The 27,802-nt window shown below is 44.0% G+C and overlaps 1 protein-coding gene across 9 annotated transcripts in view; it reads right to left on the bottom strand.

The window, feature by feature from the left end:
* Positions 1–850: 850 nt before the first annotated feature.
* Positions 851–27,802, bottom strand: part of ZBTB46 (zinc finger and BTB domain containing 46) — a 59,254-nt gene continuing 32,302 nt past the window's right edge. For 4 of the 9 annotated variants that reach the window (XM_050714000.1, XM_050714002.1, XM_050714001.1 and 1 more), the window contains 3 exons: positions 26,204–26,485; positions 11,651–11,826; positions 851–6,227 (listed from right to left, as the gene is read on the bottom strand). In XM_050714000.1, coding sequence (XP_050569957.1) covers positions 5,841–6,227; positions 11,651–11,826; positions 26,204–26,485 — 845 coding nt within the window. In that variant the 3' untranslated portion in view covers positions 851–5,840. Of the gene's footprint in view, positions 6,228–11,650; positions 11,827–15,185; positions 18,805–18,897; positions 18,950–20,074; positions 20,248–26,203; positions 26,486–27,802 lie in introns of those variants that run through there. The other 5 variants (XM_050713995.1, XM_050713996.1, XM_050713998.1 and 2 more) reach the window with 5 other exon arrangements.

Raw genomic sequence — 27,802 nt, forward strand, 5'->3', positions numbered from 1 at the left:
GAACGCGCCCATTTGCACTAAGCCAAACTGCACAAAGACGTTTCTTTTTTTTTTTTTTTCCTCCTTTTTTTTTTTTCTCCTTTGTGTGTTTTTATTTTTTAAATAAAATATATAAAAATTCCTATTTTTTAAACTACTCCCTCCCCGGGCCTGAGAGCGTGCCGGCCGTGGTGTCGTGCTGCCTCCAGCCTGGGGCTGTACAGGGCTTTATGGCCTTTGCCCCTCTCTTCCCCACCCCATCCCCTCCGTCCCGCTCCAGGGCTGCTCCCCCTTGTATGTGGGGGGGTCCCCATTGCAGGGTGCCCCCCCCCCACCCCCCCCAGCAGGGGGTCCGGCTGCTTTGGCCCCGTGGGCTGGGACGGGCCCGTGCCAGGCTCAGCCCTTGCTCGTGTCCGGCTGTGGCGCCGACGTGGGATGTGTCAGATCCAGAAGAAAAATAAAAAATTTGGATTCTTTTTTTTTTTTTTTCTTTTTTTTTAATGATTCCGTTTACCTGCTTGCTTTTGGGGTTCTGCTGTCAGGGAGCGGTGTAAGGGAGGATGGGGGGGGGGGGGGGGGGGTTCCTGGTGCAGCCCTCGCCCCAATCCTGCAGCCTCCCCAGCACCAAGGGGACTGCACGGATCCACCCCTGTCCTCCTGAGAGCCAGGAGCAGGGCCTGAGGCATCGTTTTCATTTCAGATGAAGCCCCCAGGGATGAAGAAATTGGTGCTGGGTGGGGGCTGAGCCACCGGGACTTAGGTGGGCCCAGGGTGGGAAAGGCGGCAGCACCCTGACGGCACAGCCGGGAGCGGGAGGGAGGGTTAAAAAAAGAAAGGAAAGAAAAGATATAAAAAAAGAGCCAGACCAAAATTTTAGCAGCAATTTCCCAATTTATTGAAACTGATTGATTTTTGCAAGTATGTCTAAGCTAAATCCCATCACAAAGTAATTATAATCAAGAGGCACACCTCTGGCATGCCCAGGCAGACAAGAAACTGTGAGATCAACTAGAAAATAAGGTCATATTTACCTGAACTACATTTACAGAAAATCAGTACAACACAGCCATGTTCTCCCACTGACTTCTGGTTACTAAAATCTCCTCACTTCCCCCAAAATATTAAACACATCTTCAATACAAACACAGGTTTATAATAATTAATATAAAGTCAGTATAATATAGAATATTCCCAGCAAAAAAAAATAACAATCTTCAAACACTGTCCTTTTTTTTTGTTTGTTTGTTTAGCTTTCTTTTTGTAGACAGGTTTAAAGCACGTTGAAAAATAAATATATATGAAAGCATACACACAGCACTCTTACTATGCAGGACTAAAAAAAAAGGCAGAAATTCAAAACACAATATAGGAACTAAAAATAAAAAGAACCATTAAGTATGGCTTTCTTAGGAGTCGCACATGTCACAGAATGAGCTAAAATAAGATTATCTTTTATAATATTGCAAAAAATTCCAGTTTTTGCATTTTTTTTCATGGAGTTTCTTTCCTAAGGGGCAATGTGCAAAACGGGAAGCAGCGGGGGGAGAGGGGCTGCAGGGCCTGGTCCCGCGCCCTCGGCCCCCGTGGGATCGCGGCGTCCTGGGAGCCAGCGGCTGACAGAAGTCCTTAATTCCCCAAACATCCGTACAAAACGCCAAACGAATGCAGCTTTCACTTTGGAAAAGCAGAGTAGTTAAAGGCATAAGTCGAGATACAAAAGAAAAACGGGACCTAACGCTAGAGCGGGCTTCCTTTCGTATGAAAAATATTCCTTTTGTAGTCCAAAACACTGACTTTTGATTAAAAAAAAAAAGAAAGAGACAGTCACTTTGCGATCCTTCCTTAAGACACACCCCATTTGTCACCTCCCCACCGAACCGTCCCCGAGCTGTGAGGTCTGAGGGTGACCTCACGCCTCATCCCCAAGGGAGAAACCTACGCGAGAACAGCTAATTTATGATTTTTTTTGAGGATAATTTTTTTGAAATAAATTGATAGGAGGAGATGCAAGAAGGTAATTTGCCTTAATCGCTACAGAATTCCCTTAAACATTGCACCAAGCCTGCCTAGCGCACGATGTCTCTGCTCCTCGGCTACGTTTGCTGAAGGTGAGGACAGCGCACGGATGCTTACACACCCTGGTGCTGTCTTGCATGAGAAGCTCGCAAAGCACTGCTTGAAATGCTCTTCCAATTCCTGGCACGCTTTTATATTAAAAAAAAAAAAGAGAATAATAAAGAAATTCAGGGAGCAACATTTACAAGTATGTATGAATACTTAAAAAAAAAAATTGTCACCGGACTACGTGTATCAATTTTTCATCTATAAGGGAGATATTTCTTGAAACTAGACCTGTATGTGCGTATATACTGAGATATATACACACATGCACACACATACACACACACAGACGTATATACAGTTAGAAAAAATTAAAAAAAGGGAACCCCGTCAAGGCGTACGAAGCCCGGAGGGGACGTACAAAGACGCGGTGCCGAAGGCCACCCGAGCTAGGTGGGCAGGATGGGCAGGGCAGGGCGAGCGTTTTGCACAGCCAGACCAGCAGAGTTTGCATAGGCAGTGTCCGGGCACACAGCACAACCCCACAGGCTGGGGGCTGCAGCCGTTATCCCCCCTTATCACCCCCCAGATCCCGCGCCCGAAGCCCCCAGCACCGGCTGCTCGCAGCAACCGGTGGCGTCATATAAAGTTTCAGCATTAAAAAAAACAACCCAACTGCCCTTTTTTAACTACCGAGCCTCGAGAAGAGCCCTCCGGAGCACGGAAGTGTCAGGACCAGTTCTTGAAGACCTGCGTTTCCACGTCTGCACACCTCCAGCGAAACAAAGCACTTAAAATATACATCACATATTAGAACGATTTTATTTGGTATATATAGTGTATGTTAGTAATATAGAAGCATGTGCTATATTATAATGGTAACATTATAACAAGTTAGCTTTTCTGTGGATTTTTCTTTTTTTTTTCTCTTTTTTTTTTTTTTTTTTTGCATTCTCAGCTCAAAGAGCTTCAAAGTGGCACTACTAGGAAACGTTTCTGAAAGCCGCGTGGCTTACTGTCCACCATTTAAAAAAATGGAAAGGAAGGAAAAAAAAAATAGGAAATATTTCCTAGTGCCAAGCAAAGTAAAGCTAAGCACCCCGTAAGTGATCACAGAAATCGAGTCACCTAAGTGCTAGGGCAGGGAGAGGGAGGAGAAGGAAAACCTGGGGTCAATGCTTCTGGCTCTCCTCCGAAGGCAAGGTAGCGAACTCTTATTCTGGAATCAGAACAGATGAGCAAGATGGAATGTCACAGAAACAAGGGGGTTGAACGGTTTGGGTTAAAAAAATAAAATAAAATAGATCTTACGTATAAAAAGCAAAGCTACAGATATCTTTTAAGTACTGTATGTATTTGTCTACACATAACAAGTGAGGGCTGCAAGGCCGTCGGCCACCCCCAGCCCGCCCCTCCGCAGGTACAGGTACAATAAATACAGAGCCCGTGCAAGGTAACGCCCCGGGACCCCCCCTAACAGACAACCACTGATTGGTTTTGTACTTAGAAAAAAAAAAAAAAAGAAAAGCATACAAAGGCCCAATCGTAAAATACTGGTTCTGTTCACGTCTTTTAAATACAGCAACAGGGCTTTACAGGAAGCTAAAATGCAAAACTAGGTTTGTACAGTTCAATAAAAACGTTTCTACGTGCCCCTACCGCTCTACGCTTTAAATATTTCGAGAAGAGGGTTGCAGAGGGTTGCCCGTCCCGGCTCAAAGCGACTGGTTCCACTTCACCTCCCCGATCCTAACGACTACAGCAGCAGCGACGGGGATCCCCCCGAGCCCGACGCCAGACCTGGGGCCAGGAGGTGGCTTTGAGGGAAACGCGCTGCCGAGCTGCTGCCACGCACCGAAAGCCGGCAGCCAGGAGGTGCTGGAGGCTCCTCCGTGATGGCGACCGTCAGCACGAAGGGGGAAGAAACGCAGAGAGAAGGCAGCGAGCTTCTGCGGGGAACGGGAGATGGCTGCAGAGAAAGGGACTCAAAAAAACCCACGACCCCCGGACGCGGCTCGTGCCGCGGGGACGAGTGGAGAAGCAGCTACTGCAGGGCCAGAAGCAAGGCTCCCACCTTGCCACGCTCCCCCAAAACAAGCCCTGGTGCTCAGTAGCTTAAATCCCGAAAGATCGTTTGCTTTCCCGGGGTTTATTGTACAATAAACTCTATTTTCTTTGCTGGGGGGAACCATGCTTTTCATTAAGGAACAACACGCCTGCAAGAACTTTTTCCCTCCCCACAGAGATTGCCTTTCCCAGCACTGGAAAAAAAAAATAGCACCTTTTAGTCATTTGGCTTTCTGGCAACAGGTTGTCTTTTGTGGCAGGTTTCAAGATACCGTCATCACAGACATTGTATAAAATTGCTCCACAGCAAGGAAATAGTGAGGTCTTCAGCTTTTTTTTTTTTTCTTTTCTTTTTTTTGTTAAAAAAAAGCACCAGAAGCAAAGAGGTGAAAGGTAAAACAAGCTTTCTCGCAGGAACAAGACACTTCCAATGCACTTAGTTGTTGTCATTTCCTTGTAGTTGGAAGAAGGCAACAGTGGCCGATATGGACAAGGAGAATCCAACTACCTGGAGCAGACCCACAAAACCTTTTAGGAGACGTGCTAGGAGAGAAACCTGGTTCTCGTTAAGAAAAAAATTTATTTGCAAATTTACATCAAACCAGTGCAGCTGAAACTGAAGGTTTCCTTTATGAATTTGATAGGCTTTACACCTACCAATGATGAATCGAAGTTTTCAGCTTGGCAAGGAAGAGCAACGCACCCAGGTGAAACCCTGGCCCTGCTGAAGCCTGCTGGGCAGGAGCAGCAGGATTTCCACTGCCCTAGGATTTCCTCACCTTGGCTTCCTATGTTTCACAGTCCGTCCTGCACTTTGCTAAATGCCTCGTTGTTTTTTTTTTACTACAGTTTGCATATATTCATGAAAAAGGCAGCTGAGCAAAGGGAGAAAAGTGAAAATATCTGTGGGAGACGATGACAGGTAGACAATTACCCGTGCCCTTTATAGCAAAGAGTTCTGTGGAAACACCAGCACTCATTTCGGTGAATGCGGTAAGCAAGGCTGGAAGACGGGACACGGGTAAGGTGCCAGTAGGTCCAAGAAATGCCATGATCTTTTTTGATGGTGATTCTTTTGGAAGCTACGAATCTACTTGTGTGACGAGAACTCGTAAGGCTGCAATCTGACTTGCCTTTTGATCTATTTGGCTCCGTAAAAAATAATAAAAACTCTTTAAATAACTTTGCAAAAAAGGCCCGCATCATTAGGGACAGCCCTCAAACACGTACATCGATTTGTTTCCACAACGTTAGTTCGCAATTCCGCCGCCGCTAGGATTTCATAACACAGAAAAGGTGTTAAAAAAAAAAAACAACCACCACCAAAAAACCTGCTTCGGACACAAGATCTCCCCGGTGTTGGGTTTGGGGTGGGAGAGGTACAGGGGAAACAAGCTTCACGCAGCCTGCGAGTCGCCCGCTCCTCCCCGCTCAGCGCTCACCCCTATGGACACCGTAAGTCACTTGCACGAGCCTGGCTCGCTCTGCCGGGGAGGTGGACACGGTCGGGTTTCTTCGTGAAGGGAGAAGGGGGAAGGTGAAGTCGGTCATGTCACTGGAAGCGACACCGCTAACACAGTATCTGAGTGGAACAGAGAAGGACTCGTTTAGAAAACACAGAAATTATTTTGCACACATGGACGACAACAAGGCTACGCAGTTTTTCCAACATACTCCTTCCTCCCCCGCCCTCCCTCCCCCTACAAACAACAGAACGAAATGAAAAAAAATCCCTAAGAAATCCAGGTAAAATCCTTGTCGTTCTCCCCAGAGTTCTCCTGCTCCTGCGGAGAGTCGACGTCTTTGTCATCATCTAAAATCACGTCATCTTGCGGCATTCCTACGTCGTCTTTCCACTTGATGTCGTCGTCGTCTCCCATCTCCTCGTCTCCCTCCACTTTGATGTCGTCTGGGTCTTCCATGTACTGCCCTTCGCCGGGGTACAGCTCGTCCGGGGAGCCTTCTCCGCCGTTGTGGTCCAGGTGACCCGCGATGCCCCGGCCCGAGCAATCGGCGCAAACCCCATGGCGGCGAGAGCCGTGCTTGATCCCCACGCTGGCTGCGGACATGAACACTCGGTTGCACACTTTGCAGACGTATTTTTTATCCTTGCTGTGGACCTAGGAAAGGAGAACGATCAGAAAATGTAATGCCAACGAGGACAGACCGAGAGCTGCAAGGAGGACACGCTCCCTTTCTGCGAGGCACGACGCCGCAGCCCCCGGCTGTGAACCGAGATCACCACGAGCCTTCATCGCTGAACTTCAACCCATCACAATTAATGGAACTCGAATGCTGCGATACAGCGGGAAACCCTTCTGAGAAGGCCTTCCGATCAAACTAGCAGTTTTGAGAGGAACTTCCAATCCCTCCAGTTTTCTTTTTTTTCCTTTTTCTTCTTTTCAAACCTGGGGTGCGATCATTTTACCAAGTACAGCTTTGGCAAACTAACTTAAAATAACCTCGATGATGCGAGCGTTACAAGCTGCCAGGAAACGCGCCTGAAAGTTACACCAGCGAGACCAAAACGTGAAGTTTTCTGCCGGCCTGCCAGAGGCAGTAGTTCCCTCTGTGAATTTCTCACTTGTGAGGCTACGAAGCACAGCTACACCCAGGGACCGTAACAAGGGGGAGCTGCACCGTGCCCGGCAAGGCTTGCTGTGGCGAGGCACAGTGCTGCGTGGACCAACACTACGTGGATGCAATTTCAGCTGCCTTACAACAACACGAGGAAAATCTTTAAAAAAAAAAAAATACCAAACCCAACAACGAAACCCCACATCACCCCAAGCATCAGTCCTCTGCAGGCAAGAGCAGAGCAACGCACGATCAGACTGGTATTAAGATCAAACTGGTATTAACGCCGTGTTAATTTAATGGTGTCTCTCTCCCGAGCCCACTGCTGCCAAGAAGCAGAGACCAGCAGCACTGTCAGTGCATCCCGTATCTTAAAAAAGCTGCCGAATACACTTTTAATCCTACTTCTGACTACTTTGCTGGCTGAAAAATGGTTCGTCACAAACGTCTGCTCCACAAACCATGCTGTATTTTACCTCTGAGAATAACAGGCATATGGAGCCATCACACTTACAGGGTAAGCTGTAAGCGGCAAAATGCTGCGCGGGATAAGAGGAACCGCTTGAAGATCCAAACACCACTGCACAACGGGCAAGGTTGCATACTTTGAGAAGCACGGGAACGCCTGATCAAAGGTGAACTCTGTCTCTCACTGCTTTTGCCATGGGTGGAAGCCAAGAAATTGGCTCAAAATGTTCACCTGCGCCTCTCTTGGAGGAAATGGCCAACTGGTACAGCGAGAATGCCTGAATTTCATATATATACACACATACACGAGCTATATATATGTAGCATATACATGTATGTAGGTGTATATATATATTAGACATATACACATACATATAATATATAAAAATAAAAGCAGGGAGCAGGGGCCAGGTAGCAGGCCCTTGTGGAGGCTCCCAGAGCAGGGTGAAGCTTCATTTAGAGACGCCACACTGGGACAGCCCAGAAGTTCACCTTGGCCAGTGTCCTACACCATTGCCAGTGCTCAGCACCCGAGGAAACAGCATAAAAGTAAGGAACGATCCATCTTCTACAAAGTTTCAGCAGCCCATGATTTAGGGTCATCCCGAGCAAGCTGCTACGTGAAGACCATCAGCTATCGGAGCCTCTGGGCATGTATCGCCTGTGTCTAATCCTTTTTTCAACTCATTTATTCTTTTTATCTTCACAATTGCCTCTATGAAAGGTTTTGCCAGTTAAACATGCCTCGTGTGAAAAAAAAGCGCTTCCTTTTATTTTAAATCAGCTGCCTGGTAAGATTTTAAGTCTGCACATCGATGGCTCCGCTGCCTTATTCTCTGTCACTTGTCCTCAGCGTGAGGCTGCCTGGACCCCGGCTCAGCAGGAGGCTGTTTAAGCAAAATGCAGCTGATGAGACGAAAACATGCACAGCTCTGGTCTGAGCATGTGGGAATCGACAGCGAGGCCAGCTCCTCGCTCCTACCCCGCGTACAGGATAATCTGTTCTCACCGCCGGCTTCCACATAACCCCGCACTCGCTCTTCACACGGCACACCCAGCTGAGCTGGAGATCTTTGGAAAGAAGACAAATTGACCGATCGTACCCCCCCAGCACCTACTGCTGCCGAACACTCGCTCAACCTTTGTGTTTCCCCAGCCCCGGCTGTGCTCAAAGCCTCAGCGCTCCTCTGATGCTCTCCCACCTCAGGCTTTCCTTGCTCTGAGCTGGTCTCCATGTCGCATTCTTCAACCATTTCAAGCTAAGTCATTATTTTTTTTTTTTTAACTACATGTAGGCTTTTTCAAAAGCAGTTGGGTAAGGCTGGTCAAAGCCATTTAACAGGCTCAGTACAGATCACTCATTTTTAACGGAGGGCAGAATGGTTTCCAGGAACCAGAAGCTGAATGCTATTACAAAAGGCAGTAAAAAGGGCAGAAGAGGGGCTAGAAGAGCCAGAAAAAAAAATTACAAAACAGACACTATAATGATGCGCAATTGAAACATCTATTAAAAAGCCTGATCATCTCCCTCCCTCTTTTCCAGTGCCGACAGTAGAGTCATCGTGTTCAAAGTGAACGATAGTGCTGGGTGCTGATCAGAAAGTAGCCCATTTCCTGCGTCACCGAATTATTAAGCATTAAACACAAAAACAGCGTTTGGCACTGGGTATTTTAAAGTGTCATTAGGAAAAACACATTGTAACAGAATACTAATATTTCTTTGGACGGGGGAAAAATAATTGTGCTGACAATACCCTGAACTTCTGAAAATTACACCTGGCCACAAGCTGACCAAGGGACGGCTCTGCCCAGGATCAGGCACATGCCTCTGGGACAGCATCAGGGACGAAGCTGGCTGGGCACGCCGTGAAATACCTGCAATAATAACCAGGTTCACTGCTCTGAGCAGTCAGCAGTCCCGTGGGATGCTGCAGCAGACCAAGTTACAAAGTCCTGTACACACGGAGACAAGTCGCTTCGAACTAGAACTGAGAAACTGCTGATGGATTTTAGCCGAAAACCTTGCAGATATCACAGGAGGGGACAGACTTCCTTTTGGGCACAACCTGTTCACTGCAACGGGTCCAGAAACCTCAGTTTGTGCTCTAAAACCACACAGAAGTATCATTCGTCCCGAAGTCTTTGCATCTCAAAAATCCTGTATTTAATTCAACATCCCAATTTAAACAAGGCATTTATATTTAATTTAAATTTATGTAAAGACTAAAAAAAGATTTCTTTTTAATTTGAGCTAAACATAAAACTAAAATAGTCTCTCTTGTCTTTGGTTCTCAACTGAGGAACTGAAAGAAAAAAAATACATTTTTGTTTGTGCTAAACCTATTTCCTTTTTCTACATGTTATTTTTGTAACGTATTTTCACTTGATGCGTATCAGCATTCATCTCTGCAGATTTACCCGAGATTGACAATTAAGCCTTAAAATGTTATGCATAACGGAAATAAGATTACCAGAGAAGCAAAGCGTACGAATTCAGAAGTTAATCTCGCCACAAGCACTTCAGAAAGCTTGCACTGCCTCTTTTGTAAACGACGATGGCAGTGCCACTTGGGTATAATAAAACACCCCTTTTAGCTTCATTTCAAAAGAAAGTTCAGCTGAATGACAAAACTGTCGTTTTTCTGGGGTCTCATTTACAACAACCCATGCAAGGCTCCCAGGTTCCCGAAGTGATCCCACCACCAGGAGCAGGCTGACACATCGTGGCAGGACCGGACCGCGTACTGTCTTCTTTCACAAGGAAATATTTCAAAGCCAAATCCAAACAAAATTAAGTTTCATTTAGTTGTAGTAACACCTCCCTCCCCAACAACAACAAAACAAGAAACTTTTCCTTACTTTATCTCTTACAAGATACCTCTGAGTCATCTATGGTCTTTGAAATGAAAACAAATTGGTATTATCAGCACTGCACTTTTTTTTCCAGGAATTTCTCCTGGCACGAAAAATTGGTAATCCAGCTGGTATTTTCTCAACTAGCTTAAGTCCTGACATAAAAGTTGTTTGAGAGAGAGATTCAGATACAATATCCTCTCATACATTTATTCACATTTATTCATATCTGGCTTCATTTCCCTGTGTGTATAATAAAAGAACTTGAACTGCGAGCTCAATGCACCAAATCAGTGACCTAGAATGATTTCAGTAGCAAAATCCAACAACTAAAATTAATTTGCGGATCACCTCAATTTCACTCCTGAAGGATACAGTGCATTCTCCTGCCTTTGCCACAGTATGTAAAGATATGCTGATTTTCATGAGCATAGAACTACTTTGTAGAGCAGGAGAGGAATTTAAATTTATTATTTATTTTTTTTTACACTTGAACCAAGCTGCATCACTACTATTAAATTGCCTTTCAAAGAAAGTACGCAAGGGTATGCGTGTGTTTGCAGGACTGGGATGAGGGCAATGACTTTCTTTGTGGCTTTGAAAATTCCAAGCAGAAAAATGCTAATTAGCCTAAGCATACATCCTCTAGTAAGATATTCTTTACATTAAAAATTCAATAGGTAATGTAAAAATTGAAAAATAGTCATTTAAGTGACTTCAGCAAATTAATTCAGAGTCAGTGAAACTGTCAATCCCGTGGATTTTTTTTCTTAAATCTCTCATTGTAGGAGAGCCTCACAGCTACAATCTCCAGTATTTAAAAAATATATCAAAATTTCTCTGCAAGCCTAATTAGAGGGCCAACAGAACTTGCTGGTATGCATTACTGGAATAATTACACTGAAACCATTCGCTCTTCCACAGTATCATCTTTACGCTAAGCTCTGACAAACAATTTTTGGATGGCAAATTAATTGTTCCCTGGAAAAAAAGAAAGGCTTATAATTTTCATTTATGAAGAAGTTGTGAAAAGCCAACAGCCTCCTAGACAGTTTTGAGTAGCAGCCCTGAATAAAGCATTGCTTTTTTTTTTATATAATTAATTACCGCCAGACTACGGTAGCATTGGCTTGAATTTTTCTTGCCGAGTGACATATTTTAAAAAACTTTCTGTACCGAATCACGGAGAAACTTCCCTTTTAATCCTGAAGACGACAGCACGAGCTACTTTACCTTCAGGCCCTAACGCACAGGCTCCCCGCGGCAGTCAGCGGCGCACGAGGAAAGGAGAAAATCACACTAGAAAGCGAGGCCGAGTTTGAGATGCTAGTTCAATCCCTCACCTGCGGGCTAGCAGCACTAAGCGGGAAGTGCAGACTACTTCGGGTTGCTCTTCAGGAACCCCTCGGGCTGAGTTAGGAGAGCAGGTGTTGGTTAGCTCTGGATGAACAGTCAGCAAAACACTGGGCCTTTGAAAGGTGGGGAGAAAAGATACTAGAGAAGTCTTCAGAGGCTCGAGGAGCCCCAGAGGGGAAAACAAAACACAAACCTAGATCAGGCGAAGCTCCTCTTATCTTTAATCTGAACAAGCCACCTCCGTTTCCAGCCAACACCCACCCGAGCTGCCTCACGGGGGCCTCCTTACCAAGGTGTGCCGCTTCATGTGCTCCCGGCGCGTGAACTTCTTCCCGCAGATCTCGCAGGGATAAGGTCTTTCTCCCGTGTGGGATCGCATGTGTCTCTTCAGGATGCACTGGTGCATGGCGGAGAAACTGCAGTATGGGCACTTGAACTTCTTCCTGATCACTGTGAACTCGTTGACTGCAAGAGAGCAAGCAGAACAGAGGGATTACTTTCGGAGCGTCTCCAAACGGGCAGTCTTCTGGCTTAGTATTTCACTATTAGATCAGTTCGCTGTGAAATCACATCCTCACCTCTTCACCACCTGCAGTTTCCTAAACCCATGTACTTATACTGTCCTATTAAAGCTGAGAACTTCAAGTGCCTTCATCTGAGCAGCTTCTGAACGAGCCAGTGCACAAGCATTTAGCAACAGCCTGACACACATTGCCTAAAGCTCGTTAAAGAGCAAATAAAGAGGGCTGGCAACCTGCTACAAGTCTGATTTACTATATGCAATCATCCTAAATATCAACATCTAAAATTCCAACGCTTATTTGTGGAAGAAATAGCTAGCCACAAACAGCAGACCCCAGATACAACACCCTGACAGAGCCGCGCGCTTTGCTTTAATTTGCTTTATTTTTTTATTTATTAAGTGCTCCCTCACGTGCTCCAGGAGCAGTTCAGTGAAGGTGCAAAGACTGAGCTTCATCCAGAGCAAACAGGAAGCTATGACACACGTATGCTACATCATCCGACCTCCCGCTAGTATTACTACTGTGGCACGGATACAGAAATACAGAAGAATGCATCATGTTGCATTACAGCATGACCCCTGTAAGCCTCCTTACAAGCCAACTGCACAGGCTTTGATGGTCTTTTTGTTTTTTTTTTTCCCCAAATCGTATTTTGCTGAGCTAGAAAATGATGAAATTTTTTTGAAGCTATTCTGACATTGTTGGTTCTTTTCTTCTTGTCATCTCCTTCGAAGCGCGGGGAAAGCAGACTCGGGGGATACACACAGTACTGACAGCCCAAGGGTCTAATTTGTCAGAAGAATGCACACAGCAGCTGTGTTGGTATTTCCTCCTCCAAACAAAACGAGAGCGTAATGTGCAAAATACAGCAGGTGAAAACAGAATATTTGCCATCCCCCGAGGACATCCACCCACCAGAAATTTGGAAATGACTGTCCACGTGGATGTGACTTTAAATCTCTACCTTCTAATAATTCCATTGCTTTCCATTAATATGTTAATTTTCACCCACTTTTGTCCTAATTATCATAATTTCCCAAAGCAGTATATTGTTTACATAACAAGGAGAAAAAAAAGAAAGCAAATTCTAGTTAATCATCTTAAGTATGCTAGCATGTATGCTAATGGGTTTTTGTAAATGAAAGTCTGTGCAGGAAAGCTAAGGGAATGAGGGAAACACCATACCTACTGTACAGGCTTCTAACATACTGAGTACTTTGCAATATTTTTGGATGCTTCTTGAAAGGTTATCCCCTACAAACACCCTACTAGCTGAAAGTCCACTGCATGCTCTCGGCATACCACAAATAATGCCCAGGGAGTTGAAGTGTGTGCTGAGAAACACAGAGGGCCTGTTTTAAAGAACTCAGTAGGCCTGTGTACTCGGCGTTATTTACTTTAGTGCCAAATTTGTGGGCTTTAAAAAAAAATATTTTTTTTTACAGTTTACTTTGCCTTGTATTTCCAACACAGATAAAACAATACTGTAATTAACTACATGTCCTGCTCATGTAGAACTGGTGAAAACTACAGGATGATGCTCCTGACATTCAGATATCCCTGAGCAAGCTACCACCACCTTTTGCCATCAAAACGAACACTTTAACACAAGCTCATCCTCAAAACAAACACTTCAACACAAGCTCATCCTAGAAAAGTATTCCGACATGATTTTTTTTGTTGTTCTAATGCAGACCACATGCAAGCTTCGAGCCCTTGAAGCCTGCCATGATACGAATTTTGTCCTAGCATTTGACTACTTGGAAGAAAACGCACGCACTGCACCGCCGTGTAACAACGCTCCCAACTGGATCCAACGCTTTTACACTCCTCACTCGCTGCACCGGGCTGCTCAGAAACTCCTTCTCTCTGTCCCACAGACGCCTCTCTTTCTAACAGCACATTTGTAAAGCTGTCAAGAACTTTCTAGCCCAAGGAAAAAGAAAAGCCTACCTGCCACTCACCTGGCCATGGCTGCAGTACAAATGATGACAGGGACAGCGAAAGCCAAGAATATTTCATTCACCTGTCACTAAGGATTACTCACTGCAGCCAGGCAGAATTTTACAAGGCTGGTTTCGAGTGATCCTACGCACATGCACTCGCACTGCCTTGGGAACCTCCGAGAAGAGCCGCATGAACACGACCAATGCCCAGAGCCCTGCGCGAGCTCTTGCTGATACCGCAAGAACTCAGCTGGCCCACACAGTCCTTCTCCTGCCACATACCTACCTTCCTATTACAAGACTATCTTTTGGAAACAACTAGAATATGAAATTCTATTTGCTCCCTTCCTGGAAAAACTTATATTACAGGAAAATCATTTTCTGTTGCGTCTTCTCCTTTGGATTTGACACCCCCCATCTATATGGTCAGAGGCAAGGAGCCCACTTGGAAGTCATAAGCAAGTTTCAGGTTTATGATACAGAGCTACTTATGGTAAACATGTTTCCAGTTTGATCTTGTAACTGCTTGAGCATTAGCGATAGGCCACACAAGCACTTATATTCCCCAGGATCACTGTAAACCTATTACCGTGCAGTCTAGACAAGGTAAGCAAGCTGTAAGCTGATCAAGCCAAGCCAACAGAGGTCACGTAACGCTCCTTCCTCTGCTCCACGGCCACCCCAGTGCCCCTGGCAGACAGCTAGCAGAGAGGAGCTGCTCTGCACACCACGTCTAACCCCCTCACTTCAGAAAATAATGACAAGAAGACCACCAGGGCCCACAATTACAAAGGAAAAGTGCTTACGAGAAGGGAACGCAGCAAAATCCTCCACTTCCTACACCACCAGATGTACCTGATCCTGTCGTTTCCTAGAAGTCTGGCTGCCTTCTGCCCCTTACTGTCCAAATCTCTCTCTTCAGTTTATGCCTGAGCTCCTACAGCAGCTGAAAAGGCAACTGCAAACCTTCGGGTGCACAGCAGCAGCGCTGACACGCTACTTTGGCGCACGAAGAGCCACCCAGACGCCGACGTGTGTACCCCACTTTGGTTGCACAATCAGATCGGGTCCACACCGATAGGACGCGTAATTGCACACCTGCCCCGAACAACAAAACCATACACTTTCAGAGAAGGATTACAAACTCATCATACCAATTAACTACTTCCATTTATCAAGTGGGAGAAGCGAGTCTTTAGGTCAGAATCCAAACATGTTCCCAACATCACGCTAGTAACACTCTGATGCCATTATCCCTCGTGCTTACTTTCGCCTGTATCATCTGAAATCACTACAGGATAACGTTTTTAGCTTCCAGTATGCTTATATTTAAAAACAGTCACAAACATTTGTTGCAGCTATAGTTTTATTGAAAACTATTTTTCACCAAGTAGCCATGTATTTAGCTTTTGTATCTACAAAAGTAAACACCTGAAAAATAACAGCATAGTTAGAAAAATAACTGTACTGAAGAGTTTACTGAAGAGTTAACACTTCCACAGTATTGCTAAATATATGTACCTACGACACATATATTTGATGAACAACATACCAACTTTGGTATATGTATAATCTTTCGTCTAAATGACAGTATTTCATAGCAGCATTAAGGTCCTAGGAACTAATCTTTAACAAGATCATTGAGACCATGAACAGCAGCACCATAGGTGACTAGCTACCGGATGCTACTGTCTGAAAAACAGCACCCAAACCAGAGAAAGTAATACAAATAGGATCACAGTGTATGTACTTAACTTCACTGAAATGTTTACAGAAGATAAGCATTTGTAAAACCAACACAATAGTGCTTGAAAAAAAACCACACGTCTTTGGTATTGTCATCTCAAAAAATTATTTCACTGGGGCTGTCAAATGAAGTAGCCCCTGATGCACTAATGGAGTGCCTGATGGAGTTACTTTAACTGTGTAAACCAATAAGAAGTTAACAAACACTGAAATACTACGCTCATTTGTGCATTATGAAGAACTCAAAAACTTTAAGACCATTCTTGCTCACTTAATCCTCCTAACATTTAAGATTGTAAATAGAAATATGCAATTTATCAAATTTTTGATTCCCATCGTCTTCCTATTTTCTAAAACAAAAATCCTCCTTTTAAAAAGCTTTCTATGCAAACACTATTGGTCATACCCTAAGATTCTACTAAAAAACAAAAAATCTGCTCCTGAACCTGAGGGTAAACACTGGAAAACCTCTATCTCTGCTAGAGATAATGAGTTGGCCTGACTGCAGGAAAATAATTCCATGTTGAATTCAAGTTCTCGAAAAAGTTCTATGAGCACTTTCATATACAGTTTGAGGTTCATAAGTCACAACCTGGAAATAGTTGATTCTGCCATGATTTTTAATTAAGAATGGTGAGATGTGACTGGGCAAGCACACGTGCCGATGCTGGACATACGGGTCGCATCGCATCTGTGATGATGCCTGTGACTGAGTTTCCAACACCATCCCTTTTGTCCCTTGAATACATTACAGAAGTCAGTCTTCTGACTGATATTATAATGGCATAAAAATTTGCAGCACAAAAAGGTGAACCAACTTGAAATGTCTTTGAAACTCTTACGGTATGAACAAAAGCTTTTACAACTTGCTGAAATTACTTTCGCTGACTCCTCGCTTTTCTGATTCAGACAAATCCCACCATGCTGCTCCCAGATTACCAGATAAGACTCATTTTGGTAACAACTTTCTCTTCTCACTCACCTTTCTCCTATCTCGCTTTGCTGATCACTTAAGAGCAAAGTAAATTACGAGGCAATTAACAAGATGACAACTGTAACAAGAACGGCTAACACACTATGAACTAGACACGATGCCAAAGAAGTTGATGGGAACAACAACAAGAAAAATGAATGAGATGCTGACAAAAAAAAAAGAAAAAAGTACGGTGTATCGCAATGATTACGCATGAAAGTATTCTCAGCTCTGACTACACCCTTCCTAAATGAAGAGTAAGAGCTAAGGCAAGCTGGGAAACTCTGGCTTCCCAGCTGTCAGAAGCCCAGCCTTTGTGCAGCATGGACCTGCATCCCTAAAGCTGTGGCTTCCAGCAGGAATAGGCAGAGCAGCCCTACACCAGCGTAACCCATCTGCTCTCTGCAGGGGTGGGGCAGAAGGCAACAGCAGGTCTTTCTCGTCCACCACTCCATAGGAATACGCCTTGCAAGAAATTCCCCACTGGAGACCTCCAGGCTGCTCCAGTCCACTTTGAGCACAACCATCTTGCATTTCTGTTTCCCTGAGATGCAACTGTACTGAGAGAACTAACTTTTCTGAAGACCTCTAAAGAAATAGCTTTAGTCTCCTTAGTTGTATGCCTTGCACACTGAGGAAAGCAAGGCTACAAGACATGCAACACTAAAGCTCAAACTGCTGACAAGCTGTGCTTTGCACAGTGCAGCTGGAGAGCACTACACTTAATTATGCTACTTTCATTTAATTGTTACTATAATCTGGTTTTGCATGTAAATATATAGCAAGAGATGTAAATATTTAACTTTTTAAAAAAATAAATGAATTTCACGTAACAAAATATGAATTACAGTAAGATTTCTACCTTCCAGTAACAACCACTCCTAATTTTGTACGTACACCATACCTTACAGTTAGATCTTCTATAAAAATCCTCAAGTTCAAAAACGTGGATTCAACTTGGCTAACACAATTATATTAAACAAATTAGTCAAAAAAAATGACAGAACTCCAGAAAGCCCCAGCCCTACTTCATTATATTTTTGAGAACTCCTAAGATGCTCAAACATATCAAGTACTAAGCTATACAAACCTTGTGACAATTTTCAAGCCCAAATGACACACCCTGTTGCACATGTGAACAAGCAGCATGCTTTCCACCCTCTCTTTTAAATGAGACAGAAACACGGATTTCATAAACAACTTACAGTGCTAAGCAACCCTGTGCTTTCACAGCTCATCACGAGCTGAAAAACCCTGAAATGCCTGAATTCTCTAATGGACAGAGCACTAGAGCAGAACACTGAAGACTGAATTCTATTATTAATTCTACTGCTAACACATGCTCACAAGTTTAGGTATGTTATTTTCGTAGGGAATGTAAGAAAAAAATATAACCATTTCTTTTATAAAGCACTTTGAGATCTACTGATAAATAAAGTTTAAGATACTAAGTGCACCATATTATCATACCAATAAAATATCCAAAGTGCCATTATACAGACTGACAAAAGTTATCTTTACAGAAAAATTGCACCATGGCTGCAGTTACACAGTATCTGGAACCAGCACGTTATCAACCTGATCAGTTTTGGGGAATCACTCTTATGTTACATCTGCGGTAAGTTTATTTGCAGCAAGAAAACAAGGAAACAGTTTGCTTTTCCTAGTTTAAAAGAAACATCTAATATATGCGACAGCAGCTACACCTCCTCAGGCTCCTCATTTTGCTCTACGCTGTCCAAAAGCCCCAGGCCGCCCAGCTGGGCAGAGGCCAGGTAGCACACCTTCACGTGGTTAGTGAGGTTCTTCTGTGTACCAAAGCCCTTGCCACAAAAGAGACACACAAAGGTACGCTCATTCGAGTGCACAGACATGAGATGCCTGTTTAAGTCTGTCTTGTCGCGAAACAGCTTGGCACACTTAGGACACTGCATCTTCTTACAGTTGAAGTGGATCGTCTTCTCGTGCCGATCCATGTTCGACTTCAGCGTGAAGCTCGCGGGGCACTTGGAGCACTGGAAGCGGGCGAGCTGGCCAGCAGGCACCCCGTCGGCGAGGCCAGGCCAGGCGCAGGCAGCCAAGTCGAACGGGAAGATCATGGAGAAAGCGTGCTCGTGGATGTGCTCCTTCAGCTTCTCGGCACACTCAAACACCCTCCTGCAGAAGCCACAGGTCAGTCTCTTGGATAGGGCTGAATCTAGGAACAGGCCATCGTTAGTTAAGTCCATGTCTTCAGACCTCAAAAAACATGGATCTAAAACAGAAATACACACACACATGTACAAATCACTGTCTTCTGGCATAAAATAATGGTAATTAAAAATAAGTATTTTTACTCTCTACTTACCTGTGTCAGAGTTATTAAACTGCCAAAGTGCTAGAAATCCATCGTAAGCGGCCTGCAAATGAAAAGCATACCGAGGTTAAGGCAAGCATTTACAGGAGGGCATCTTCGTAGCAAGTGCTTACCCTCCCATCTTATCAGTCGCCTCGTCCCTTGTTTAAGGGGGGCCTGGCAACACTACAAAGCTTTACCTTTACAAAGCTTTCACCTTTACAAAGCTTTGTCAAAGCAGCTAAATTAACCAGACCATATTCTGCAAGACTTGGTGCTTAAAGGCAGTAATCAACATGCCTATTTAAGTCAGTAACTGAGTCACTACTCAGTTTCCCGTGCCCCACAGCATCTGTAGCTCCCACTCAGGCCAGTAAGAGCCAAGGACAGAAGATTTCTAGCAGACAGGAAAGGAGCAGAAAATCCTCCCCTTGCCCCGCGCAGCTAATCTCTCTGTCCACACAGAAAAGCCCATACAAAACAAACACGTTCTGCTCGGTTCCCTTTACGCAACGCTCCCTGGCATTGCTAATCCACATTATAAATAAAAGCTGATTTTTTTTTTTTTCCCTAACCCATTTGCAATATGCCAGCGTGCGGCAGATGGCAACACTGTGTGATGCAGCCTGGGCAGGTCTGCTGCAGGCCGGGGAGGCGGCTGCTAGCCGATCTCAGCAACCCGCTTTGCACTACTGTGACTGCAAAGGAAATTATGTGCTTCCATCACATGCTTAATGGGACTAAAGTCTCGCTGAAAAACATGAAAACTAAGAAAAGCTACAGAAAGGTATGGATTTTATGTCAAACTCCTAACTCCTAATAAATACAGTCTGCTTCTAACCTTATCTAGATCATTACAAGAAACTAAAATTCAAAACACCAGAAATGGGCAGTGGAGAGCTGGGCACTTGGCTACCTTTATGCCATTATTAATATTCTTAAACATTCTTTTCTTTAAAAAAATAAATACAGTATTTTGAATGCACGTTCTGTTGAGGTAAGGCTGAAAGGGGAAAATAAGAACTATGCCAGCCCCAACCTCAATGGATTTCTAGTTTTAAAATTACCTTATCTTTTTAAAAAACAGCTAATAGATCAAATAAAAGATATTACAGTCTTTCAAAGTACTCCTAACTGGGGATAGTTCGACTACACAGATATCTTTCGATTTTTTACCCCACGATCTTACCTGGGCTGAGGAAGGCATCTCTCCTTTTGTCATGGCTTCTGGTGACATGTCACCAGAACAGCAGATCGCAGGGGGGCTCTGAGTGGCAAGGTGTGATGAAGGCAGCGGGGGAGATGGTGCTTCCACTTTGCCATCACATTCGCCCCTTGAACGATTCAAGTTGGTGCCAGGCCCTGGGGAACACAGGAAACGAATCTCACCCACGTGAACTAGCACCAGCTGGTGGTTTTTAAAAAGGCCTTGAAAAGGCAGTGAATGAGCACTCGCAGCTTATCTTCTGGCAGTGGGAGGGAATGCAGCAGTACAGTGATGCCAGGCTTTTTTTTTTTTTTTTTTTTAACCCAGCCTCCCCACCCAAAACGTCTCGTCTGTGTGAGATGCATGCGGTGGAGTTATCCCATGGCATGGCCACTAAGGAGTCCGGTGGGAGAAAGGAGCACGGTGTGGCACAAATATCCAGAGCAATCACATTTCTGAAAGACACTTCTTCGAGAAGCACCACTTCAAACACGTACATATAAATCTTTGAATAACATACACACGACAAACGTTCTGCTACTAAACTTTCTTGAAAATTTAGCTTCAGATCTCAAGATTTGACCTCAGTGTTTTATTTAACACAGTCTGTTCATCCTTGATCTCAAAGTGCTTTACAAAAGATGAGAAGTATATATATGTATTGCTTTGACTCTGTACCTAGCAAGCATGGACGTTCAAATAGTTGTACAAAGCTATTGAATGCTACCCAACAGTTGTCACATCCTAAAGTCCTGCTGTAGTTAAAAGGAAAACATATCATTTGTCTGATGGAAGCAGTCATACCTGCTCACCCATGCTGTACCAATAGCCAAACAGTACATAATATCCCCAAAACTACGTTGACAATCAATGACAAATCCATACAGAAATGGAGACCGTATAATCACGACCGGTGTACATTTTACAAATAGTTGAACAAACATTAACAAACACCTTGACTGTGTGTTGCAATGATGTATTGAGCCGGCTGGGTGTTCTTTTTTTGAAAAGCAGGCAAGCTAAATCAGAAGCAAATATTGCACAAAAATAAGCAAATTCATATTTAAAGCAAACTGTGCCCTAAAGTCTTTTTATTTCTAATACAAAAGAGTATGACTGAAATTTTTATGCACATAAAAACCCACACTCTTTAATGCAGCTACGAATAACAAGTCAAAGTTTATACTTTGCCTGAATACAATGCACTGCGATCAGGGTCCCAACAAAGCATTCAAGTGAAACTGCACAAAGGTTTTTAAATCCGAACAATCCCAAACCTAACTTTTTGTTTTATTTTTAAATCAGCTATCAAAGGAAATTCTCCTCTAGTGCCACAAACTGGATATTTGATTTGCCTTCCTCTGCTTTGATCGCAGATTGAAATCTTTCACAACTTAGATAACTCTGTTTAAGTGTGATAACAACACTTCAAGTTTTTGTTCTGGTGGGGCTCATCTATTCCTGTTTTAGTTTAAAGGCAGGGTACCAAAGTGCCAAAACCCCATAAAGGGAAGATAGGGGAAAAAATGGGGGGGGAAGTGAATTTATCAGTATCTCCTGCCAGAAACCATTACCAGGAATATGTCCCCAGGCTGGCCACAGAATTCCTGCCCAGCCATCCACATTTTTCCCTGGGTGTGGAGGTCCCAAACCGAGTCAGACCGTCCCGACTGCGCTGCAGCTGCACAGCGGGGCTTCAGGCTGCTTACAGGCAGCGCTGGGTATGTGCTTCCCTCAAAAGCAGTGCTCTGGCATGCAGTGAGGTTAGCTGGGGGGGGCGACTTGATTAATTCCTTATTAGCACCTTTGGAGTTACACAGGTCCCTAAGAAACTGCACACTTCTTAAAGCGCGAGTTAATGAATGAGCAATGAAACAGAGCAAGGAGAAACAAACCCAGTCATCCAAAATGAGCCACAAACACGTACAACACAGCAAAAAGGTACAAATGTGTTTTTTAAAACAATCATTAATATTTATTTGGTTTCGACTAGTGCAAGTAACACAAGAAGAGAACCCCACAAAGGCGACCCGTACTTTGTACACAGGAACGCGAGCAGCACCCGAATTCACGTTTTGTCCCGCTCTGACCAGAACTGTGAGAAACCTTTTTCCCTCCATTAAAATCCAGTGAATGCAAATTTTGAAAAGTAATTTAACTTCTAAACCAGAAATTACAAGTGCTTTCCTTCAGTCAGCTTTGCGTATGGAAGATGATGCACTGGTTTAGCAGCATTTACATGAATACAGTATTCTCTGGCAGCTGGACAGTAAGCTATTGTGGCAAACAAAGGCAAAGGTTATTATATCTCATTTAAAATTACATCCATTCTCCCCTAAATCTTGGTTTACCATGTACAAAATTTTCATGCCAAAGTGAATACCTTTAACTCCCACTTGGGAGAGCTGACCACTGCGTAAAATGTATTCCTTTAACATCTAGTGCAAGGATAAATTATTGGCTCCGATGAACCGCTAACTAAAAATAAAGTATTAGCTGGTCTGCCCAAAAGAAAAGGGCTCTGTGTACCATGTAATCACTTGGACAACACGCTCCATAGGAATTGCTTCTATAAACAGTTTCAGTTGCAATAGGGTAAACAGGAAAAGCCAAAGTTAGACATATAAAGAAGTGTGCAATGTACTGTTCCGAAAATGTGGAAGAGTTGCTCTTTATGGCAGTCAGACTCAATCACCCCAAAATCTGAAAGGCTTCTTTTCTTTTCTTAAATGAGAACACAAGGATGTAAAGTAACCAACTCACTTTCTAATGAGTATTAAAATCCTCATCCTCTTGATTACACTTGGCAAAAACTTCTGAGAACATTCAACTAAAGCCTTTGAGAGTTTTGTAGATGTGGTGGAACCGCACATAACAATGCCACCAAAGTTCAGTACCATCAGTGAAATAAAACAGACATTCTTAGACAAAGGAGCGGAGTACAACGGCACTGCTGGCGTTGGAATCGGCGAAGAATAACCTTTAGCAGACAGTCCGTAAAAACATGTAAAGATGAGGAAAACTGAACAACATTGTCTCATCTGAAAAGAAGACATCCCCAAAAAGAAGCTATGCAGGTTCATTAACTAACAATACCCAAGAAGACATCAGTGTTACCCATGAACATCTGATACTTACTTTTTCCTGCAAAAGCTACGTTCTTTAGGTTTCTGACTAGCATGGTAATAAAGTCAATCCTGACCATATGCCATGAGCTTCATGAATTCTCAAAGCCATTCAGCTGCAGGTTATCTGGCAATCCTATCACCAGGATGGCAAGATACTTTGCTCTTCAGTTTTTACATTAGTTTGAACCGGTTAACATTAGAAATACTGTATTTAAGTTTGACTGTATCGCAGTGATGCAGCGATGCTCCTCTAAAAGAAGACAACAACTCCCCACATCCTGTGCTTCATTTTCCATTAACTGAGTGTTAAGTAATTTCACAGCTCATATATCGTTACAATGTATACTGAATTAGGAAAAAAAGAACATGAGGTAAAATGAAAAACCTTGGGGTATCCTCTATTAACTTTTATAACAGTATGAACTACGTGGAAGAAAAATTAAAACTTGTAATGTATGTGGTAACTTTGAGATTTATGGCCCCTTTACAATCCTGATGAGCCGTTTCCAAACATGCATAATATACTCTTTTGATCTCTCCACTTCAACTAAGTCTTTTCCTCCAGAAAAGAAAAATAGATGTTAAACCCACTGCTTGAGTCAGTTACTCACTGTATTAGCACCTAAGAAAACACCGACAATCTAGAGACAACAGTTAAGATCCGAAATACATTTTATATTCTTTAAACTCCAGAGATTTATCACTTAAAATTCTTGAGATCGGTAGGTTTCCTTCTCAAATCGGGCAGGTGAGAATTGCCACACACTGTGCTGGTTTTTGTATTTAAAAAAAGAATCTCGTTCGCTGTGTTCCTGCCCTCCCCACCACCCCCTTTTTTTTGGGTACAACCCAGGACTTAAAATGACTCAATATCCTCAAATTGTGTTTGAAGAAAAACGTGAAGAACACCTAACAAAGCAAGCACCAACCTAGGCTGTGTTTTCAGAGCTCCATATTCTTCTCATCACTTGCTTCGCTGTCATTTTTATGCTGAAAATTCTCATTAAACTTGATGTCCTATTGTATTCAATAATGACCACTTAAAAACAAGCGAGTCATATCAGAACATCTTCTTCAAGTGATTAAAATAAATAGATAGCTGTGATCTGAATAACATAAAAGAAAAAATACATCCCTTAATTCCCTGCTTCTGTAAAAATTCTCTTAACAAGCCACAGCCACATCGACTTACTGTTGAGAGCTAGACACAAAGTGAGCAGTTTATCTTTTGTCTTAAGCAATTCTCTTCCAGAAAGATGAGCTAATTAAAGCTTAGCTGAATGAAATCCGAGTAATAGGAAGAAGGCTGGAAAACAGGTACCTCAAATATAGACTGGAGGGCACCTCCCGAGTCACCGCATCCATCAAACGCTTACCCCGACTTCTAAGTCTCTCCGGCTTTATTTCAGATCCAGCTGGACTTCTGCCTATACCATGCCTGTTTGGGAACTCCACTTCTCAGCTGGGTAGGCAATCTGTAGTTTCCAGCCCAAATTTATGGCTGCTTTATACTCATTTGTCTTTAAGCCAAGTGGTCGATCAGCTTTTAAGGAAAATCTAAAATCCTCCAACCAAGAAGGAGATGATAGATGGAGTGCAGTCCCATCATTGTTCCACTTTATCATGACAGAGACAAAACCACTGATTTCATCTGTCATGAATCACAGATTCTAACACACAGTGCATAAATCTCTCTCGCAGCCGTACAGTGATCTGTGCTCCTACCCCACCCCAGTGCCAGTTGAGGGCACTCTTCTCACTGCACGCCAGCCTGCTACAGAGGACCTTTGCTGGATTACTGCAACGAAGGGATTTTCAACACAGCAGCCTAGCTGGAACCTTCTAAATCTGATTTAATTGGAGATCATTCAGTAAGTGAACTACTGTGGGAATAACAAGAATGTTGCATTAGCAATTCCACCCAGACCTATAAGCTGCAGAATAAGATACAAAACCTTTATTTTCTCTCTAAATTCGGACAGATTAAAATAAATAAATATAAATTCTTCTGTTCAGACATGTAAAGGGAAAAGAGGCTCCAAGACTGACATTATGTCGTACAGTTATTTCCCTTTTTCATGCAACCCAGGTGACCATTACAAGTTCTCTTTTCTGCCATTGACGAAAATAAAAATGTAATAGATATCTTAAGTGAACTTTTATTCTATTTAATTGGTCAATTTTCTCAGTATAAATGAAAATACTCTTTTTCTGCTGAAAACGAACACACAGTACTACAACTCACTGCTTGCTCTATACTATGTCACAGAAGATATCCCCATCTTTTGAGAGTATTACTAAAATGCAGCATTAATAATTTTTCTTTCTTTGTGTGCTAGAGAATCCAAGTATTTTACAACAGCAACGAAGAAAATGTGCTGAGAGATAGGCTGTCCACACAGGCTGGTGCAAATCAGCTGCATCCGACAGATCACCCACGGAGAAACACTCATTTCCATGCATAAGCGTAAGAAAACAATTTAATAGCTGCCCGTTACTTAGAGATCCTGCCAGAAATAGCAGAAAGTAAAGATTGCACCATCTACAACATCGTAACCGTTTCTATGAACGTTCAAGTTTCCCCCTTTTCAGTTTCAACATCAGTCAGTTTTGGATTCAAAACATTTGTACAAAAGGACTCAAACGGACTCAAACACTTGTATTTCATTTGTAACTTCCTTTTGCAAACAAGTAAACCAGGCGTTTGACACCAAGAGCTACGCGCACACACCACGTGCTTTCCTTCCACAGCTTCAGCAGTTAGCACTGCTAACTAGTTGTTAGATCCAGCTAAGTTGGATCGATACCAGAAACACGTTTCCAAATTTCATGGCAAGTGTGACTGGGCAGAACTTACAACCGGATGCAAACACATCGGCAGTACTAAACGAGACAGCGACCTGCGTTTTCTTCTCTCCTCACTAACAACTCCACTTAAAGCACCAGTAAACAAAAAAAAAAAAATACAAAAACACAAACTTACGAGAGAGAGAGTGCGTGCCTTTGGGTAAGTACTCGAACAGCAGCGAACTGTCCTCTCCCAGCATGTCGGCTTTCAGGGACAGCAAGCTGTTCTTACTCATCAGGGCGGCCCGCAGGTTGGCGACGGTGGCGGCCTGAAGCGCGTCCTCCTTGTCCGGCGTCAGGGGCTGCGACAGGTAGCTGGCCTCGCCGCCCACCAGCGCCTCGTCCACGTTGGCGTAAGGGTCCGAGCGCTCCACTCGGCTGTCGGAGCTGCTGGGCTCCGTCACGGCCACGTCGGCACCTGTGTGAAGAGACACTGTCAGAGAGCCACTAATTCCTGAGGTGAGACATGACAAGGTGTGTGTGCGTGCGTGGCAGGTGTGGGTCTGAACTACCGAGAACCAGCTCACAACCCGTTTTCGCCTTTCAGATGAGAGCACCGTTCTCCCCTCTCCTCTTCCAAGAACCCAAAGATGAACTTGGCCGCCCACAGGCCCCCGTGGCCAGGGGACTTCAAGCCTTCTGCCTGCAGCCATCCCCGTCCCCACAGGTACACTAGCGAGTCGCCCCACACGCCACAGAGGTGCCTGTGGGCCCTGTCGCCCTGCCCAGGAGCCCGATGGCACCCAGCCCTGCTAGCCTCCATCCTTCCTTCACTCCGCTCCCCACGGTGAAGGTTTTGAAAGGGATAAACAGCCTATAACAGAAGAGTGCTAATTAGTATAAATTCCAAGGAGTCATTTACTTGAAAAATAAACAGTAATCAGTGGTTTCCAGCATATATCACAGGGTAGGTTTCACACAGAAGTGAAGCAGTCAACAAAACAAAACACAAAGCCACAAAACAGATCAGCCAGCTGCCTTACGAGGGCTAGCTACCAAGGAACTGTAAAAAAATCACAATGGACTATTAACAAAAACATCAGTTACTAAACCCAAACAAAAACAAAAAGGTTGTAAAAAGACAAATCCTGGTAAATGGGGCATTTGGGCTCTGTCCCCACAGAGTGCGGTGATAAGTCCTGTTCCTGCAGAGGGCTGCAGGGCAGCACAGGGCTTACGAGGCAGGAGGAGGAGCAGCGTGCCAATGCTCTGCTCCAGCACCAGGACAAGACGTCCATTTGCACGGCCTTATTAAAGCACGCCGACGGGGACCCCAGCACAATGCCTTCCTCCCGTAACCTCCAGCACGGCAGGGACCATCGTTCCCATCTGCATTCTCCAGGTGGCAGTGGCCGGGGGATGCAGTGCCTTGCTCAAGGAGCCAGCAGCAGCCCCAGCCCTGGGCACGTCAGATCCTCCCAAGGCCCCGATTTACTTCACTATGCCGCCACTCCCTCTCGCTGTTAAGTTTTTCCATCTCCTTTAAAAAGCAGAAAGCCTCAAAGCAAACAACGAGGGAAAAGCAATCTTTAGCAGAGCAATCCTGCACTCGGGCGGTGTGAGGAGTACTCAGGGCTGGGGGCTCCAAACGGAGCAACCCCGCACACTGCCAGAGGTGCTCTCTCTCTTTAAAGAAATTGTTTTCCTCCTCCATCTGCTGCTGTCTGTATAATAGAAGAGATAAAGCGAGATTAACTCCTAGCCAGGCTGAAGAACTCATTGCTTTGATTTTTAT

Source organism: Cygnus atratus, chromosome 16, assembly GCF_013377495.2.
Source record: "Cygnus atratus isolate AKBS03 ecotype Queensland, Australia chromosome 16, CAtr_DNAZoo_HiC_assembly, whole genome shotgun sequence".
NCBI classification, from domain to species: Eukaryota; Metazoa; Chordata; class Aves; order Anseriformes; family Anatidae; genus Cygnus; species Cygnus atratus.